The sequence below is a fragment of the Xyrauchen texanus genome, chromosome 34 (genome assembly GCF_025860055.1).
Source record: "Xyrauchen texanus isolate HMW12.3.18 chromosome 34, RBS_HiC_50CHRs, whole genome shotgun sequence".
NCBI lineage: Eukaryota > Metazoa > Chordata > Actinopteri > Cypriniformes > Catostomidae > Xyrauchen > Xyrauchen texanus.
Genome location: NC_068309.1, coordinates 38,210,544 through 38,231,598, shown reverse-complemented (window position 1 = coordinate 38,231,598; position 21,055 = coordinate 38,210,544). Strand labels below are relative to the sequence as shown.

The 21,055-nt window shown below is 47.0% G+C and overlaps 1 protein-coding gene across 1 annotated transcript in view; it reads right to left on the bottom strand.

The window, feature by feature from the left end:
- The window catches only part of LOC127627389 (follistatin-related protein 4-like), a 451,612-nt gene that overhangs the window by 49,768 nt on the left and 380,789 nt on the right, over positions 1-21,055 (bottom strand). The window contains exon 7 of the mRNA XM_052103721.1: positions 9,504-9,670. Within this exon, the coding sequence (XP_051959681.1) occupies positions 9,504-9,670 (167 nt within the window). The remainder of the gene's footprint in view (positions 1-9,503; positions 9,671-21,055) is intronic.

Sequence of the window (21,055 nt, the reverse complement as noted above, 5' to 3'; positions counted from 1 at the left end):
ATATTTTACATTCAAAATGCAGTCAAAATGCACTTGTTTCCATCTTAGGAAAGAAAACAAAAAAAATGTAACAATAATGCTTAATGAACATTTTCCAAACAAAGCCTGTACAGATACAATGGCACCAAAATAGCACCAATGCAAGTAACATTAACCGTTTCCAAAAGTAGAAGTGGGAAGTTCACTAACTGAATGAACTAGACCCCATTGGTTGCAATCATTCCAATATGCTTAAAATCTCTTAAATCATCATCCTCCACAATATGAATCAACTTTGAATGATCAACTTTGGATATGGAATTCACATGAATCGCGTCAGAGCATCAAGCACTGTTTTAAACTCCACATGAAAAGCGCTGCAGATAGTGGCTGTGTCCGGAATGGCACACTTCCCATACTGCTCTTACTGCTTCTGTCATATATATGTATAATACAAATAGTAAAAGTAGTACTGAAGTTTATCATTTAAAAAACTACCATTTTGTTCTGCTTTTAGCGCTGACACTGCCCACATAATGATACTTCATTTGAATGAATCATTATTCCAGTAATCATTAGCTATTGCTTTGAAAGTTCAGTGGCAATGGGTAAAAAGTTGAAATTACATGAACTTTGAGTGGAGCATCGACAGACCCTCCATGGGAGGACTCCAACAAACTGCTCTTGCGGTCCCTCATCTGCCATATTGTTTGGCTTGTAGGAGATCAAGTAGTTAAGACTTGACATGCTTCTGTGGTACAATTCCAACTTACAAAGGACTAAAGCACTTTATTTTTGTCACAAGTCCCTTCTGGCTTTTGTAACAGGTCCCTTCTCCATCACTTCATCATTGGCATGGAATCGCTAATGTGTGCTTCTGGGACTTTATCTTCTTGCAGTAGCACGTCACTTCATGAAGGTTTAAATAAAATTTGTGTCCATCAAATAATGGAGAAGAGTGTAATAACCAGGCTATATCTAACCATACATCCAGACATCTGGTGTAGTCAAGCACACTTTCAGTATTTTAAAGTGCCGGTTCAAGTGACTTGATTACAATGATGGAGTGATGCATTCTTAGTAAAGTATGATAGATTATATTGTAATACTTTGCTGCATCCTCCACAACTGAACCATGAAAATTGTAGGCACAATTCTCTTGAATTCCTGATCATTTGCAAAAAAAATTTAAATCATAATTACTATACAGCCGTTTATGGGTGTCAAATGCTCCTGATTTAAAAAATGTAGTAATGCAGTTGATTAAACCCGAGTGTAGTTGAACCAATATTTAAATTGGGAACGAGCAGTGTGGGACAGTGTCAAACCCAAACCCAGAGTGAAACCTAGGGAGTTTAATCTAGGTAAACTAATCTGATTACTTTTAGATTACTCAATGTATATTTTGATTAAAATCAAATCATTAAATTGAATTATATCAACCCTGTAAAGCCTGACGTATGAAATAATTGTCAGAATTTTTTATTTTTATTTTTTTTTACATTAAACTGCATATTTAGACATTAGACAAACTATAAAAATAATTTTAAAAAATGCACTTGTTTTTATGTATTATATTTGATACATTAGGCTTTAAAGGTCATTATGGTAAGATGACCTCATAATAGCTTGTAATGTAAAATAAAGAGATATTTATGATGACAGAGCAGGCTGCATATATGAAAATTAACAGAAATATTAGTTTATCTCTATAAATATGTCAGAATTAGAATTTTTTGTGATGGCATGAATGTAATTTAATTGTGAATGAAAGATATGCCTCAAAAACCTAGTGTATCATATGTGATTGATGGATTTCAAAGGGCTTTTAAAATAAAATAATGTTCAAACACAAGTTGCTTATATTCAGCAGATACTCATTTAAACATATCAGTAACAACATAATCAGTACGTCACTTTAATTTATTAAAATAAGCTGTCATTTATACCAACATAACAGTCACTTTCCGTGCAAGTCCACCACGATTTTAAATAGATCAATATAAACATTAAAACCACTTTTTCACAAATAACCACTAGTTGATGCCATAAACATGTAAAACATACATACAATAGATTGTTTGTCTTGTTAAATTGAACAGAGAGTGAAACAGGAGCCATCAAACATTGTGTATCTTACTGTTACAAAATGAAGGCAGCGAAGGCAGACGAGGAGAGCGGATCCAAATGCAGGCTTACTTTATTGATAAGCAAAACAAACAAACACAAAGGAAAAACCCTCAATAGGGAAACAAACATAAAACTAGAAAAGCACAGGCAGGGGAAACACACCAGGCTAACAACATTTCAACGATTGACAAAGACAGAACAAAGAACCAGGGTATAAATACACAAGGACAGGATGATTACAAATGATAAACAGGTGTGAACAATGACACAAAATGGCAGTGATGACGGCAGGTGGATTGTGGGAAATGTAGTTCTAAACAATAGACTGGTGAGACACAGAACACAGGGCAGACAACAGGGGAACGTGACATAGCCCCCCCTCAAACGAGCGGCTTCCAGACGCTCCTCAGAAAAAAGGCAAAAAAATCTTCCAAGGAGAGAGGGGGAAGCTTGAGGTGGGCAGACAGACCAAGGGGGCAATGAAGGGCAGACAGGCAGTCCAGGGGGCAACGAGGGGCAGATAGGCAGTCCGGAGGGCAACGAGGGGCAGATAGGCAGTCCGGAGGGCAACGAGGGGCAGACAGGCAGTCCAAGGGGGCACAATGGGCAGTTAGGAAGTCCAAGGGGCACAAAGGGCAGGCAGGAAGTCCAAGGGGGCACAGAGGGCAGGCAGGAAGTCCAAGGGGGCACAGAGGGCAGGCAGGAAGTCCAGGGGGCACAGAGGGCAGGCAGGGAGTCCAAGGGGGCACAGAGGGCAGGCAGGGAGTCCAAGGGGGCACGAAGGGCAGGCAGGGAGTCCAAGGGGGCACGAAGGGCAAGGACAGGTTCAGGTGGTCTGGGAGCTGGCCACCGGTTAAGGATAGGTTCAGGAGGCCTGGGAGCTGGCCACAGGGCTGGGCCCGGTTCAGGAGGTCTGGGAGCTGGCCACAGGGCTGGGCCCGGTTCAGGAGGTCTGGGAGCTGGCCACAGGGCAAGGATAGGTTCAGGAGGTCTGGGAGCTGGCTACAGGGCAAGGATAGGTTCAGGAGGTCTGGGAGCTGGCAACAGGGCAAGGATAGGTTTGGGGGACCTGGGAGGAGGCCACTGGACAGGGACTGGGTCAGGAGGCCTGGGAGGAGGCCACAGGACTGGAACAGGGTCAGGAGGCCTGGGAGGAGGCCACAGGACGGAAACAGGGTCAGGAGGCCTGGGAGGAGGCCACAGGACGGGAACAGGGTCAGGAGGCCTGGGAGGAGGCCACAGGACGGGAACAGGGTCAGGAGGCCTGGGAGGAGGCCACTGGACAGGGACAGGGTCAGGAGGCCTGGGAGGAGGCCACTGGACAGGGACAGGGTCAGGAGGCCTGGGAGGAGGCCACAGGACAGGGACTGGGTCAGGAGGCCTGGGAGGAGGCCACAGGACGGGAACAGGGTCAGGAGGCCTGGGAGGAGGCCACAGGACAGGGGCCGGGTCAGGAGGCCTGGGAGGAGGCCACAGGTCAGGAACAGGGTCAGGGGCCCTAGGAGGTGGCCACAGGACAGGGGCCGGGTCAGGAGGCCTGAGAGGAGGCCACAAGATAGGGGCCGGGTCAGGAGGCCTGGGAGGAGGACACAGGTCAGGAACAGGGTCAGGGGCCCTGGGAGGAGGCCTGGGAGGAGGCCACAAGATAGGGGCCGGGTCAGGAGGCCTGGGAGGAGGACACAGGTCAGGAACAGGGTCAGGGGCCCTGGGAGGAGGCCCTAGAGGCTTGAGGAGCGGAGTCCTAGAGAGCCCGGGAGGTGGAGCCATAGGAGGCTCGGGAGTTGGAGCCATAGGAGGCTCGGGGGGCGGAGCCGTAGGAGGTTCGGGAGGAGGAGCCGTAGGAGGCTCGGGAGGCTCCGGGAGCAGAGCCATAGGAGGCTCGGGAGGCGGGGCCGAAGTAGGCTCGGGAGGCGGGGCCAAAGGAGGTGGAGCCGTAGGATGCTCGAGGGGTGGAGCCCTAGAAAGCTCTGGAGTCTCTGGGAGCAGAGCCGTAGGAGGCTCGGGAGATGGAGCCGTAGGAGGCTCTGGAGGCGGAGCCGTAAGAGGCTCAGGAGGCCCTGGGGGCGGAGCCGTAAGAGGCTCTAGAGGCGGAGCCGTAGGCCTGGAGGGGCTCCGGAGGCCTGGAGGGCTCCGGAGGAGGAGCCGTAGGAGGCTCGAGAGGCAGAGCCGAAGGAGGCTCGGGAGGCTCTGGGAGCGGAGCCGTAGAAGGCTCGGGAGGCTTGAGAGGCAGAGCCCTGGAAGGCTCGAGAGGCTTGAGAGGCGGAGCCCTGGAAGGCTCGGGAGACTTGAGGCGGAGCCCTGGAAGGCTCGGGAGGCTTGAGGGGCGGAGCCCTGGGAGGCTCAAGAGGCTGGAGGGGCGGAGCCGTAGAAGGCTCGGGAGACTTGAGAGGCGGAGCCCTGGAAGGCTCGAGAGGCTTGAGAGGCGGAGTCCTGGGAGGCTCGAGAGGCGGAGCCCCGGAAGGCTCGAGAGGCCGAGCTCTGGAAAGCTCGGGAGGCGGAGCTCTGGAAAGCTCGGGAGGCTCGGAAGGCGGAACTCTGGGAAGCTCGGAAGGCGGAGCTCTGGGAAGCTCGGAAGGCGGAGCTCTGGGAAGCTCGGGAAGCTCGGAAGGCGGAGCTCTGGGAAGCTCAGGAAGCTCGGAGGGCGGAGCTCTGGAAAGCTTGGGAGGCAGAGCTCTGGAAAGCTCGGGTACTGGCACTGGCTCTTGGACGGACACGGCTACTGGCACTGGGACGGACAAGACCACAGGCGCTGGCTCAGGGACGGTCGAGGCTACAGGCGCTGGCTCAGGGGCGGTCGAGGCTACAGGCGCTGGCTCAGGGGCGGTCGAGGCTACAGGCGCTGGCTCAGGGGCGGTCGAGGCTACAGGCACTGGCTCACTGACCTCTGAGGCGACAGGCACTGGCTCACTGACCTCTGGGACGACTGGCTCGCTCACCGTGACATGCGTGGGCACTGGCTCGCTCACAGTGATATGCGTGGGCACTGGCTCGCTCACAGTGATATGCGTGGGCACTGGCTCGCTCACAGTGATATGCGTAGACTCTGGCTCGCTCACCGTGACAGGCGTGAGCCGGGAGGTGAAAGCCTGTCTTCTCCTCCCCCTCCGGCTCCGGGCAGACGAAGTGGGCCGTACTGGCTCGCTGGCCGTGGCAGACATGAAGGAACGAACCACGGGCGAATGGAGTACCAACACTGTGGGAGGAGTGGCAGGACTCTCCTCGATGACATCCACAGTGTATGGTGAAGCGCAGACCAGCAGAGTCTCCTCAACGAAGTCCTGGAGCATCCAAACGCCACCAGGTCGGAGTCAGGGAAGTCAGTGGCACCCGCAATCAAGAGGAAATCGCGGGTGTAGTCCTCCACCGAACGGTTTCCCTGCTTGAGTAAAGCAAGTAAAGCCTTTGGATCCATGTGGCAGTCAATCGTTCTGTTACAAAATGAAGGCAGCGAAGGCAGACGAGGAGAGCGGATCCAAATGCAGGCTTACTTTATTGATAAGCAAAACAAACAAACACAAAGGAAAAACCCTCTATAGGGAAACAAACATAAAACTAGAAAAGCACGGGCAGGGGAAACACACCAGGCTAACAACATTTCAACGATTGACAAAGACAGAACAAAGAACCAGGGTATAAATACACAAGGACAGGATGATTACAAATGATAAACAGGTGTGAACAATGACACAAAATGGCAGTGATGACGGCAGGTGGATTGTGGGAAATGTAGTTCTAAACAATAGACTGGTGAGACACAGAACACAGGGCAGACAACAGGGGAGCGTGACACTTACACACGGCGTTCTGATTAACAATCATCTCGTTAGTAAACATGAAATCAAACAGAAACGTGCTAGTTTTCGGTTTCAGTTTGTGCTCTATTAATTAATGACATTTAATAATCTATACAAAACAATTTAAAAAAATCTGAAATTTTTTTGCAAATAATTGTTATTATTAAATAAATGAATTGTTCCAAAATAATCATATCGAATCCAGACCAAATTTCAGATTTCACTATGCATCATAATTGTTAGGTAAAATTTTTAATCTATTGAACCTAATCGTTGGCAGAGACAATATTTACACCCCTAATAATCAATAAACTCTGCACTAGTTCTTGCAGTTGGCTGACTGTTAATGTGATCATGTGATTCATAAAAATAAACTGTAATCTGATTAGACACATTATAAAATGTAATCTAATTACAATTACGTAATAATCCAAAATCCAATTATGTAATCTGGATTGCATACAATCCTTTACTACCCAGCAGTACATATCTGACAACTTCAAACCTATAGCTAACACTCTCTGGTGTATAAATGCATGAATTAGGAAGTGAGGGGCAGTTTCACTAAGAATTCATTGCGCCTGGTAAAAGTATTGTTTTTTGCACGCGCTGTCTGTGCTGGTTTAACGCAACATTCACAGAAAATATTATGCAGATCAGGCAGCGGTGCAAACTTGGCCACAAAATCACTGCTGAACACAAATTTAACACAAGCAAATCTGATGCTGTGCGTCAATTCTGGGTGTTATCTAGCGCAGGATGCTGCAGACCACTGTACTGTATTTGGCACACCCTGCCAGGACTGTACAGCATCACTGTGATCAAGACACCTAAATCATGTCTTAAACATGCCAAAAGTGTGATTGATGGATTAATGCCAACCTATAACGCTCTTTACATCATCTGATTGAGAAGATCAATTTGATGAATTACTGCTGATATGATCGGTTTAAAATCTTTACAAATATCTCTTTTAAAAAAAATGAATGCCTGCTTTCATTCGCGGTAATAGCGCAATCTAAATTGCGGCAGGCAATTTTGTGAATGAAGCGCAATCTAAAATGAGAAAAGAGATGTGTTTGTGTGGAAAGGAATGACAATGACTTAATTTAATACTCAAGACGGAGCGCAATTTCAGTGCTGATTGCGCCCGCTATAATAGATTGAAGGTGGTTAGTGAATAAGATGCAGGTTTCATGAATCTGCCCCTGAATGTTAAAAATGGCTTGTTGGACAAGAGGTTAGGAAACATTTCACTTTGAGCACAAGGGATTGTGGGTCTTTATCAGGAGCAGGGATGCATTTTTGTTGCTTTTTAGTATCAGAGAGTTAATTTTTATTTGTAAAAGTTTGTAAAGTCTTCTCCAATGCAAGTGATGCATCAAAACAATGTTCAATCAAATATTAATGACATGACTGCTTATTATGGCAAAGGTAGAGTGTAATGCAGAACTATTTACTGGTGCACACATTCTTGTTGAACTGTGCATTTATGTTGATGGGTCAGTGTTGCAACATTCAACAAACACTTCATTAACATGCAATTAGAGTATTGTAACGAGCGTGTGGAACCCATGCTTTCAGGAGCGCAGGTGAGCCGAACGCAAGCGTGACACACCTCATTAAGCACTACCATTCTGCATTTTTAAATTCAATCCCATTTTTTTCTACACATGATTTGCAGTGTTTGAAATCAGCATGACACAAATCATTGTGTTATTTCTCATTACAACATGATATAAAGTGCAGAAAACGCAAGAATGTATAGTAATTGGAAATAGGAAGCCTGCCTCTGAATAATGAGCATGTGTCATGGTAATGAACATTAACATCCATAATTTGTTTTGCAAGAGCTTTTTTTACCACTAACATACTGATTAATTGTTAAAAATCAATGCAACTGGATTCCAACTTAGCCCTGTTTATTGATAATTATCAAATATTCAGCAGCTGCTCAATTAACAGGAGTATGTAATTATTTATCATCGAAAATCGAAATCATGTTTAGCTGTTGTTTCTCAACTGTGGCCAAAGTCTGCGTGTACCCTTAGTCATGAAGACAATCCTAGAATGCTCTGTGAAAATCCCTTGAAGTTTAATTTAAATACATTTATATTTCATTTAATTTTGAAAATTATCCATAAAATGCACAACTTTTTTTTATTAGAGTATTTAAGTTAAGCAACATGCTAACATCAATCTATATTGGAATCCTGTGAGTAGTGCTGTTTTGTGTAGTGGGGATGTGACCATATCATGTTTTTTGCACTCAGTGCTTGATATTGCACCGTTTATTTGTGATCTGTGGTTTGAGAGCAGCAGGTCGTAGTGGTGCCTTTCATCACTCCAGTAGAGACTGGAGTGATGAAACTCTTCTCACTCTTCTTTGGACATTTTATCTTTGCACTTGCACTTATTCTGTTTTAACTGCCGGGTGGATCACACTCCTGCTGATCAATACCATTACTCTGGACTACACTGTATACTGTAGGATGTTTATTGTGTTTGTTGTCATATTGTTTGGTTTGCTTGATTTCTTCATATGATGGATTATTGTCTGAAAGTATTATATGTGGTAAACATGTTATTAGTAGTAGTCAATATGGCAGTGCCCATAAAGTGGTGGGGGTAGTTTTATTTAACTACTGACATGACTGGAGTCTTCATCTAACGTGAGTGTACATAAATTTAAAAGTGTTTTTCATGTCTTTATCTGTAAAACTTTTTTGAATAAGCAAAACCTTACTGAGTGCCTCTTAAATCCAGCAGGAAGGGAAAAATACAGTCTTTTAGGTGTATGAGCCAGCTTAGTTGTCATTCAGAAAGTCTGCAGTGTCTGTCAGTGAGCAGGTTTCACTGAAGTCATCGGCATCTCACTCCATGATTACTACTATTTTTAATAAGTAACGGAGGCTTGGTAGCATCTTTAGATCAAGCAACAGCAGATTCTGATCCGTGGCATTTAAAAAAAGTAGTTTCCTTGTTTTCATTGAATGCAATATCACACTGGCAGTTGTGTTGCAGGAAACAAGAGCACTTTGCTCATGCGATACTGCTTTAGTGAACACTATAAATATATTTGTCTTCTGTTCTTTGCACTGTAACTGTATCCTTCTTGAATGTTAGATATGTCTTTATGACATGCTATTTAGATTTGCCTGTAAAAGGCAGTGGCGTCAGGAATAATTGAATAATTATAGACAATGTAAGCAGGAATCCCCTGCAAAAATGTAGATGCAGAGTTTAGACTTTGTGCTGAGAAAAGACTTGTTTCTCAGACATCTAAAATGCCATGACCTATTTTTGTCACAAAAAGGGCTAATTAAATTTTTGCACAGTATAATTTAGATTTCTCAAATATACTGTACACCCAAAGTTTGCACATAAACACCCACAGAAAATTCCCATCAATGCCCAGTTGTACGTTGTCCTGGGAAAAAAATCATACTTGGATTTAGTGCTCTCATGGAGACAGATTAAGACGTATTGCACGGTCATAATGCAAAGTGCTACACCTAAGCCAGGTACAAAATTGAAACATTTTATGAACTTTTAAAATGACAATATTCTGTTAAAAAGTTTTGTTTTAAAAGTACTTACATTAATGTCCTCCAGGTCGAGGAAGTTGAGGATGATGCCATTTCTTTTCCAGATGATAGGTGGTCGCAGGGTGCCCTGAATGGCACAGGACAGCATTGTGCTTAGACCAACAGTCACAGTGGTAACGCTCACCCGCTTATCATCGGCTAGACTGAGCTGAACAACCTCTGCAAGACAAACGTTAAATAGAGCATTATTAAGAAATCACGTGTGGAAATCACGATGTAGAAATCACGTGTGAACATTTACTTCCATGACAATTTGTAGATGTCAGTTTAACAATGTGACACAATGGACTATTCGCTTAGCCCAGCCTTTAAAATGTCACCAACTGGGTAGCAACGCATTACATGTAACCTGGATTGCGTAATTATATTACAAAAATGAAGTACTTGTAATTAGATTCCATTACGATTTAAAATTTGTGTAATCAGATTACATTTACTTTTAAGTATTACTTTTTATTACATTACATATCAGATCACTGTAAATGTGTTGTACATGTGCTCTTCGCATGCATCAAGCGCAGGAAAGTGTAATCAAGCTTCTCTCATGATCGCACCAAGGACACTGCCGATGTCAAAGAGTGACATTTTGGTCTGTTTCTTACCCAAAACCAATCATATTTCTTTAGAAATCATGGATTAAACCACTCGAGTCATATGGATTACATTTATGTTGCCTTTAAGTCCTTTTTGGAGCTTGGAAATGTTGGACCCCATTGACTTGCATTATATTGTATAAACACATTACTCCTAAAAAACCTTTGTTTATGTTTCGCAGAAGAAAAAAATTCATACGAGTTTGAGATGGCATAAGGGTGAGTAAATGATGAGAGAAGTATCATTTTTGGGTGAAATATTCCTTGAATAACATTTATACATTTACATATTGTTTCAGGTCTTATTAGTGAAGATAGGTAATAAATGTGGATAAAAATACTTTGCATTATTCCAGCCCACATAAAAATAATATTCATTGAATGTTTACCACTTTATGAGCACATTGCACTGAATACAGCACTGTTCACTAAAATCACAGTCATGTTCTGTAAAGCTTGTATAAGAGTGAAACATTAACCAAGGGGGTTGGATATTAGCAACGGGTCAATTAGTTAGTCTGTGTGCAGGTCAATAATAGTCTGGGTTTCGGGTCAGATATATCAGAGCAGAAAATAATTTTCAGGTGCTGACATGAGTCTAATTTGGGCACACAAATGCTTGATTGATTTTACTTGAACAAATGACATGTGCCAATTTACATTCTGGTGCAGCAAAGAGAAACTAACTGAACTATAACATGTATGATTTGTATGTTCCCTTTACAAAAAGCTTCACTACGATGTTGCGCTGCTAAGCGCTACGGGAAACAGCTTTAGCTGTGAGCCGAGCTGAATAATGTGTGGAACACGTCAATGAACATTGACCGGAATTTATAGCCTCGGCTGATGTAATCATTAGATGCACCTGAGGCCAGGCTATAAATGGATACGTCACCAGGTGTCGTCAGAAACTCTTTTTTCAGAGCGATTCTGTTTCTGTGTGTTTCACAAACCCAGTCAAAACTTTCTTTCCTCTGTTAGAAGTTAGAATCAGTTAGGCAGTGTGCAGTGAACGTTGTTCTCTTCTGTTTAGAAAAAGAGAGAATGACTGAAAGCCGCAAACGGTGCGTGTTCCCCTCTTCAGCTCTATAGCTGAAGACGACACACACATCAGTTTTTGCTCTGTTTGTTTGGGGGTAAGAGCACGCTGCTCTCGCGTTGCAGCAGGGCGGGTGCGAGCACTGCGATTTGCTTTAACAGGCAGAGTGCGCCGTGCTCGCCTCGCTTGCTTCCGGGAGTCAGCACTCACGAAAAAAAAAAATCGTTCGTGGGGCTCTTGCATGGATGTGGCTGAGGAGCAAGAGACGGGTTGATCCCTTTCTCTCACTCTCTCCCCAAACCCAGCTGGTCCTTCACACATGATCTCGATGCTTCTTCGGGTCATTCTCTTCCCGCCTCCGAGCTTTCCGTCCACGATAAAAAAATCTATGGAGGAAATTGCTCGATGTTGTTACTCGTGCGGTTGCCAGATTGGACTGGCCACGTGAAAAAGAGACCCCCAAATGCTCCAAACGCTTCAAATTAGGGGATATATTTTATCTTCCAGTCTAAGAAAGGGAACACCTCATGGGTTCCTTCCCTTCTTTGATAACCTCCATGAAGAGCTTTTTCAGCCCAAAAAAAAATAAATAAATAAAAAAAATATATATATATATATATATATATATATATATATATATATATATATATATATATTTCCTTCCCGTGTTCGCATACCCTCAACGTCATTATATTCGACTATCATGGGTGCTGAGGCACGGCGGTATTCAGTGATGCCGCCGGTCGAAGAGACGCTTGCGGGCTATCTCTCGCCGGGCTTGGCATCGTCACTTAAGAAGCCCTCTCTCCCCTCAAAGCCTTGTAGGACAACCTCCACTTTAGTGGGAAGGGCTTATCAAGCAGCAGGTCAGGCTGGTGCTGCTCTGCACACTATGCTGTTTTACAGGCCTACCAGGCTGACCCCCTGGACAACCTGAGTGTGGGTTCTGCGCTTGACGAGCAAGCCGCAGACCCGCCTCGGTCCTGACTGAAGGGAGGCTCAAAAACAAAGCGTGGCGAGTCGTGCTCCTCCTCCCAGGGATTGGGGACAGTCCCGCCGCCCTCGCTAGCCCCGAAGCAAGACCAAAGAGAAAACCCTGACGGTCTTGCACCTAGATTAGGGGGTACCTCCCCTCGGGATGGGGCACGTGTTTGACTTCACCCCTCCCGGTACCCCCTCGAAGCCCCCCATTCCCGCCACCTCTTGGTGTTTCGGGTTGCAGAGGCTTCCATCAAAATTGGGTGTTTTCGCTGTTCCTGCATCTTATTCAGGACGCGAAACACCCGACAACCCCTCAACAGGAAGTGTTAAAATATAATACCCATCTCAGAGATCCTGGCAGTGTGGAAACTCCTGCCGGATATATTCTTTTCTGTGGGTCTTATAAGGGCGTCAGGATTTAATTCACTCGCTGCTTTTCCGTGTTTCAACGGCGTGTTCTCACTACCGTAAACCGGATTTCTTTTTTGTAAAAACAAAAACTCATTCTCCTGGTTAAAGGGGCCATGGTATGTGTTCCCCTTCCAGAGCGAGAGTTAGGTTATTACACTAAATACTTCCCGTTACCCATGGAGGGTGAGGGGTGGCGTCTGGCTTAGATCTTAAAGCTTGAACTACCCATGGGTGTTCAAGTCCAAGATGATGCCTGTCAAGACGGTCGTGTCTCAAGCCCTACAACTCGTTTGGCTGGTCACCATCGATCTTATGACGCACTTCTATACTTCATTTAGAAGTTCTGCCACAACATGGAAAGTTCCTGAGGTTCACTTCCTGGGGCGAAGTCTTCAAGGGTCAGGATCTTTCACTCAGCCTAGCCCTTTTTACCCACACATTCACAATGCATGATGTAGCGCTGGCTCCTTGCGACTCCGGGGCATCTGCATTCTGAATTATGTAGACGACTGGCTGATCCTAGCGCAGTTCCAGGAACTGGCAGTTCAGCACAGGGACATCATCTTAGCTCATCTGTTTCTCTGGGGTTGAGGCTCAACGCCAAGAAAAGCGTCCTCTCTCCCACTGAGAACACTGTCTATCGGGGCATCGTATGGAGTTCAATCTCAATGCGGGCACAACTGTCTCCCGCTAGGATTGAGTCCATTTAGATCACCCTGAGCAAAGTCAGGCTAGGTCAAGGTTGCACTGTTATCAGTATCAATGATTTCCAGGTCTCAGGATGAATGCATCCACAGTGATCCCTCTGGACCTTCTGCTCATGAGACCGTTTTTGTTGTGGCCAAAAGCCAGGGGATTCTTCCAAGGGCCAAAACCCCTAGGCTAAATAGGGTTACGTGCCTCAGGCTTTGTTCCCTTTCTATGTGGTTCAGACCCCGGTTTTCTGCCTTGGGTCCCACTCTAGGTGCGTCTTGTTGTCGCAGGCTGCTAACGACAGACGCCTCCCTGATGGGCGGGGTAGCAGCCTTAAGTGGTCGTCCAGCTTAAGGGGATAGGAGGGTCCTCAGCTCGGTTGTCACAGTCACTGTCTCGGGTTGATGGCTATATTTCTGGCCCTGAAATACCTCCTCCTGAGGCTGCCATGTCTTGGTGCGGGTGGACAATGCAGCGGTAGCCTCTTACATAAATCATCAAGGAGACCCACGTTCTTGTCAGCTGTATTTCTGACACGCTGTGTTCTCCTTAGGGCCCAGGGCAAGCTCCTGTCACTCAGGTCAGTTATATCCCTGGATGCCCGTATATGGGAGCAGATTTACTGTCCAGACAGAAAATACCAACGGGGGAGTTAAGAACTCCACCCTAAGGTAGTAGTTGCCCAGAGTTCGCCAGCAAGGGTTTTTGCCTCTTACTGATAGCACCGGTCTGGCCGAACAGGGCTTGGTTCTCGGAGCTAATCTCTTCCCTCGACGGCTCGCCTTTGGCGATGCCGAACAGGAAGGATCTTCTGTCTCAGGCACAGGGCAATATTTCATCCCTGCCCCAAATTGTGGAATCTTTCATGTTTGGCCCCTAAGGGTACCAACTGAGGAACACAGGGCTCTCTCCTCAGGTTATCGAGACCTTTTTAAATGCCGGGCTTTTTCCACTTGGAACAAGTTTGGGTGAGATCTTAGGGCAGAAGAGGACCTCTTCGCCTCTATGAATAGCGCAATGTCTCCTCTACTTCTCCCTGAAATCACCCAGCCCCTTGGGTCTGGACGTTAAGACACATACATGACCCAGAATGCGTCTGTACGTGTTTCTTTCCCGGTTTCTCTGCTCCGGGAGTCTTGGCAATGTTCACCAGCAAGGGTCTTGCCTCCTATTAATGGCGCTGCGCTGGCTGAACAGGATATGGTTCTCGGAGTTAATATCTCTCCTCGACGGCTCGCCTTGGGCGATTCCGAACAGGTAGGACCTTCTTTCTCAGGCTCAGGGGACATATTCATCCCCGGCCCGAATTGTGAAACCTTTCATGCTTGGCCCCTGTAGGGTACCAACTGAGGTTCACAGGGCTTTCTCCTGAAGTTATTGAGACCATTGCAAGTGCTAGGGCTCCCTCCCTTGGAACTGATCTGGGTAGATTTTACAGGGCAGAAGAGGACCTCTTCGCCTCTGTTGATAGCGCAATGTCTCCTCTACTTCTGCCCGAGTCACCCAGTCCCCCCCCCCTCGGGGGTGCTGGCGGTTTGCCACGCCTTGGTGGGCGGGGTGCCCTCTAAGAGGCATCCTTGCTAGGACCTCTTCATAGGGTAAGACCCCCCCCTTTTTAAAACCTCTAGAGTCAGCATTTGGTAGACTTCTGACTCTCAAGATGGTTTTTCTTATGGCAATTACGTCTCTGAGGAGACTTGGGTACCTACAGGCTCTGTCTCTCTTGCCGGCCTGTTTTGAGTTGCCCCAGGTAGGACCAAAAGCATTCTTTGCACCCTCACCCTGACTACCTGCCCAAGGTGCCTTTCGCGACCCTTGGCCGGTTATTCTCTAAGCCTTCTGCTCCCTGCCGTTTGTAACGCCGGAGCAGCTAAGACTTCTCAGACTTTGTCCAGTCTGTACCCGTCAGACTTATGTCCACCGCATTTGCTAGTGGCATAAAATCAGGGCAGCAATTCTTCATTTGGAAGCCGTGACTGGGTGGCAGTCACGTCCTGACAGACTATGTCACTTTGGGTGAGGGACATTACTACCCGGGCCTACGAGGCACGCGATCAAGCTTTGCCAGTAGGTTTTAGGGCGCACTCTACCAGAGGGCTCTCCTCCTCTAAAGCCTTGGCGAGAGATCTCCCTCTGCAGCAAGTTTGTGGTGCGGCAGGTTGGTCCTCTCCGCTCACATTCATCAGTTTTTATGACAAGTTTGTGTTGCGATAGGGTTCTCTTCATACACATTCATCGAACTTTATGGGTTAGATGCTTTGCTACTCTGGGCTCTTATGCCCTTGAGTCGGCATCTCAGCTCATGCCTGAACAAGTGTGTGATGCGGCAGGCTGGTCCTCTCCGCTCACATTCATCTGTTTTTATGACAAGTTTGTGTTGCAATAGGGTTCTCTTCACACACATTCATCGAACTTTATGGGTTAGATGCTTTGCTACTCCGGGCTCTTATGCCCTTGAGTCGACATCTCAGCTCATGCCTGAACAAGTTTGTGATGTGGCAGGCTGGTCCTCTCCGCTCACATTCATCAGTTTTTTATGACAAGTTTGTGTTGCGATAGGGTTCTCTTCACACAAATTCATCGAACTTTATGGGTTAGATGCTTTGTTACTCTGGGCTCTTATGCCCTTGAGTCGACATCTGAAGCTCATGTCTGAGACCTCTCGCGTTTTTGTGAGTACACTGCACAACCGTAGGGGTCCGGACAGCCCCAAGTGCGGCGCCGTGGGTATTGCGTTCCCCGTAGTGCTTAGCAGCGCAACATCATAGTGAAGCTTTTTGTAAAGGGAACGTCTCGGGTTACATGTGTAACCCTTGTTCCCTGCAAAAAGCGGAACGAGATGTTGCGCTGCTTTGCCGCACTGGGACGTCCCAGGACTGCTCTTCAAAAAGAAGTATCTGACGACACCTGGTGACGTATCCATTTATAGCCTGGCCTCAGGTGCATCTAATGATTACATCAGCCGAGGCTATAAATTCCGGTCAATGTTCATTGACGTGTTCCACACATTATTCAGCTCGGCTCACAGCTAAAGCTGTTCCCCGTAGCGCTTAACAGCGCAACATCTCGTTCCGCTTTTTTCAGGGAACAAGGGTTACACATGTAACCCGAGACGATTTCCTGACAGTACCAGGAGGGTTTCATTCTTTCAAATGGAAAGAGGTTATTTGGGTGACGTTGAGAGTTGAACACATCAATTTGCTAACCATTAATTATGGTTCAAAGAGAGCATAGGTAATACTTTTACTTCCATACAATACTTGCCAAATATTGAGCTACTTTACCTCACATGTTATAAATACTTAACACTTATTCAACATTAGCGAACTAATAAGATGTACTCTAATGTAAAAAAGACACGTGAAGAATTTATTAAGGAGTTGCCAACATTAGAAACATATATAAAGGTCAGTATGGTTTAAAGTTGCTGTAAGTGATTATTTTATGAAATGACAAGCAGAAAACACCTGGAAAAGATGTCCGCTGGCTGTGGTCAGATGATTTGTTTAGCCAGTCAGAAGACTTTCTGCCTGTCAATTGTGCACATTCACATGGCAGCCTATATATGCTCTTATAAGTTCCGGTATGGTGACCTGTTTCCGTGAAACGCTCCCCTCTGCATCTGATGTGTATGTGTGTGTTCACATGTCTCTGGGGTACAGGGTTTTTGAAAGGGGGACGTGGCTAATTCAACAGCTAATCTGTTGAAAGTTACAGAATAGCTCAAATTGCTTCCAGCACCTTTAAAATTCCAGACATGGAAATTGTTATCATGGACTTAAGGTAACTAGATCTGGTTAAGACAGGACACCACTCGGAGTTGCACATCCTTTTGACATCAATGTGACAAGGAAATTGCACTGTTAAAAATCCAACAAATAATTGTTGTGCTAATGAAGATTTTGGAGTTACCTCAATGTCTACTTTGACTTACAACAGCTAGTTCAGCCAGCAAATGTACACATCTGTTTAGCCTAACAAACATTACAATGTCATTAAAAGAGGTCTGTGTATGCAGAGCTTTGTTCAGAGCAATTGACTACAGTGCACATGCTCAGTGAAAATAAAGCAGAGATTTGTATTTTTAAGTCACAAATATTAGGACATTTGAAATTAGAATCTACACACAAATACATGTTAGACCAGCAATAATCCCCAAATGTTGGTCCAACTACCCTAACAAACACGTCTGTGCAAACACTTTCATTTCGAACACTGGTTTGTTAAGGGGTTGTGAATTCCCTGCCTGCAGAAATGAATAAATTAAACAGTTACTGTTTTAAGTCTGTTTGGAAGTTTGCTGTTTTGTTGTTGTTGTTTTGTCAACACTGTTAGTTGTCTTTTGTGTGGTGACATTCATTAAAGATGTTTATGCTGTTTGTCACTATTATTGAGATTTATGTGAATATGAATACGTGTAGTCATTAAGCATTTAAAACATGTTCTTTTCAACTGCTCACTATTTGGCAAGTATTGCATGAAGGTCGCTCATTTATTCATGTTGTTATAACTGCGTGTCAATGATTTATCATAAATTTATTTATTTTATAATTGAATAATTTATAATTCATGATTTTATAATATTGAGGGTGAGTAAATTATGGGATCATTTTCATTTTTGAGTGAACGCCGATATCCAGAGAGCAGGGTGGCATATACAATATATCACATAAATTAATATAGTAAATAACATAAACATAAAATTACAAAAAAAAATATATAAACTCTTATTTAGCACTATATTTACTCAATTTCACGCAAAACTTTAACTTTGTAAAAAAAAAAATAATAAAATATTGTATTTTAAATGGTAGATAGCAGTTCCCCTTCTGTCGCTCTCTCCACGTTGTGTCGGAGAAGCAACAGTAGGGGTCTCTCTTGAGTGCCGATTTCCACCTCTGATCTATGAAAAAAGGCCAATGAGAGTTGGCAGCCAGTATTTGCATGTCCTGCTCCCGGACATACGGGTATTTAAGCAGCGCAAATACGGGAGTTCATTCAGAAAATTTCTTCGGAGCCGTCTGCAGTTTGCTGCGAGTTTACACACCACTATTACGTTCCTGTTCCTCTGACGATCTGCATGCTGTTGGATTTGACGGCGCACAACAGCGGCTTTCTCCTACTTTGCACGGCGTGCATTGTTGCCCCTGAGCGCTTCGACAGCGCAGACACACACACATACTGTGTATTAAAAGAGTTATTTCCCTTAAAAGAGTGAATTTCTCTAAAAGAGCAAAACACAGCGGCGTTGAACGTCCTTTTCAGGACGCGTCTTTTTCAAGATGCCCTTCCACCCCTGTGTTGTTCCTGGATGCGGTAGAAGCCTCTCCGCTTCAGACGGCCACAGGCGCTGTCTCGTGTGTTTGGGCCGCGATCACACCGAGGCGGCGTTTGTGGATGGTTCATGTTCTCACTGCAAGAACATGACCATGACCACGTTGCGGTCGCGGCTTGCTTTCAACAGAAAGCAAGCCACCCCAGCTGCACCCTGCATTGCTCCTTCTTCCCACAGGATTGAGGACGATGCATCGGAGAGTGTGATGTCTGATGCCGAGGACTCCCTTGGACTGCCGCCTTCAGGACAGCAGGCCCAGGCTGAGGCCAACGCTCAGACGTCTGACATGCTTTCCCGGGCCGCCGTGAGCGTGGGGTTGGATTGGAACCCTCCATCCTCCCCACAGCCTTCATGGTTGGATGACTGGTTCCTGGGGACAGCGCGCCATTCGCGGCCACGCATCCCCCCGGTCCCTTTTTTCCCGGCGGTGCATGACGAGCTGACGTCTACGTGGAGAGCCCCGCTCTCCGCTCGTCTAGGTGCCACCCGCTCCACTCTCACCACCCTCGACGGCGGAGAGCGCCACGGATACGGGGCGATTCCCCAGGTCGATAGGGCAGTTGCGTACCATCTATGCCCCGGTAGCCCTACCTCCTGGCGTGGCCGCCCCGTACTCCCATCCAAGCCCTGTAGGACAACATCCTCGCTCAACGCGAAGGCCTACAGTGCGGCTGGACGCGCTGCCTCCGCCCTGCATGCGATGGCCCTCCAGCAAGTCCACCAGGCCAAAGCACTCAGAAACATGCACGGGGTGGACCTGATCCTGATGTGCTTCAGGAACTGCGCTCAGCGACCGACCTCGCCCTGAGAGTGATGAAGGCCACAGCGCAGGCACTCGGACAGGCGATGGCCACCCTAGTGGTCCAGGAACGCCATCTCTGGCTCAACCTGGTCGAGATGCGAGGCCGACAAGAACCGCTTCCTGGACGCACCTGTCTCCCAGATTGGCCTTTTCGGCGACACCGTCGAGGACTTCGCCCAACAGTTCTCCGCGGTGAAGAAGCAGACGGAGGCCATCTCTCACATCATGCCCCGCCGCACACCTGCCGCTACGGGCCCTGCCCCGTCTGCTCGCCGAGGGCGTCCCCTTGCAGCGAAGAAACCAGCTCCTGCTCCGCATCAACCCGGGCCCAGCTCTCAACCCCAGCGTCGAGCACACCGCAGGCGGCGCACGCCCCCTGTCTCACGAACCCCCTCTAGGACCCAGAAGGCTCCCAAGCGTTACTGAGACAGTCGACCCAGAGCCGAAGACGTTAGCTCTGGAGGTGGTAAGACCGCTCCGTCCCCCTGGTGGAGGGCCGGAAGGAGAATCCTTTGTTTTTTCATTTGCCACACCCCCTGATGGGGGCTGTGGTACCCACATTCTCAATAAAAGAGCTATTTTCTTTGCCTCTGGGTCACCTGGCCCGCAAATGCCGTTCTCACGACAATCTGCTTTCAGATTACAACAGTCCAGGTACACCGGACGCGGCGATCCCGCCTTCCGCCTGCCCACGACTGTCCCCCGGCCGGCCGGTTCAGACGAGTCCAGAGGACGCCAACATCAGACCTCCTCCTCAGTCACGAACCCGCCCCCTGCCGGGCGCGCGTCCAGGTACGTCCAAAACACTCGTCCCTTTGGTGCCCCTAGCGCAGAGCTGGGAAGCGTGGTTTTCGCTTCCCAACGTGTCACGCTGGCTGCACCGGACCATTCGACTCGGTTGCGCAATTCAGTTTGCCTGGATCCCGTCCCCCTTCAGGGGCGTCCGCTTTTCCGCAGTACACGGCGAGCATGCCAGTTCCCTGCGCACGGAAATCGTGACCCTCTTAGCCAAGGGCGCGGTAGAGCCCGTCCCTCCAACCGAAATGAGGAAGGGTTTCTACAGCCCTTACTTCATTGTACCCAAGAAAGGCGGTGGCTTACGACCAATCCTGGAACTTTTCAATCGGGCCTTGTTAAAACTCCCGTTCAAAATGCTCACGCAGAGAAATATTCTGGCTGGTGTTCAGCATCTAGATTGGTTCGCAGCGGTAGACCTGAAGGACGCGTACTTCCACGTCTCAATTCTGCCATGACACCGACCCTTCTTATGGTTCGCGTTCGACGGCCAGGCGTTTCAGTACAAAGTCCTCCCCTTCGGCCTGTCTCTGTCCCCTCGCGTCTTCACGAAGGTCGCAGAGGCGGCCCTTGCCCCGCTACGAGTAGCCGGCATCCACATTCTCAACTACCTCGATGACTGGCTCATCCTAGCACACTCTCGAGAGTTACTATGCACACACAGAGACCAGGTGCTCTGGCACCTCAGCCGCTTGGGGCTTCAGGTCAACTGGGAAAAGAGCAAGCTCACTCCGGTTCAGAGCATCTCTTTTCTCGGGTTGGAGTTAGACTCAGTCTCAATGACAGCACGTCTCACGAGCGAGCGTGCTCAGTCGGTGCTGGACTGCCTCGCTTCCTTCAAGCCAGGCACAGTGGTCCCTCTAAAACTTTTCCAGAGGCTCCTGGGGCATATGGC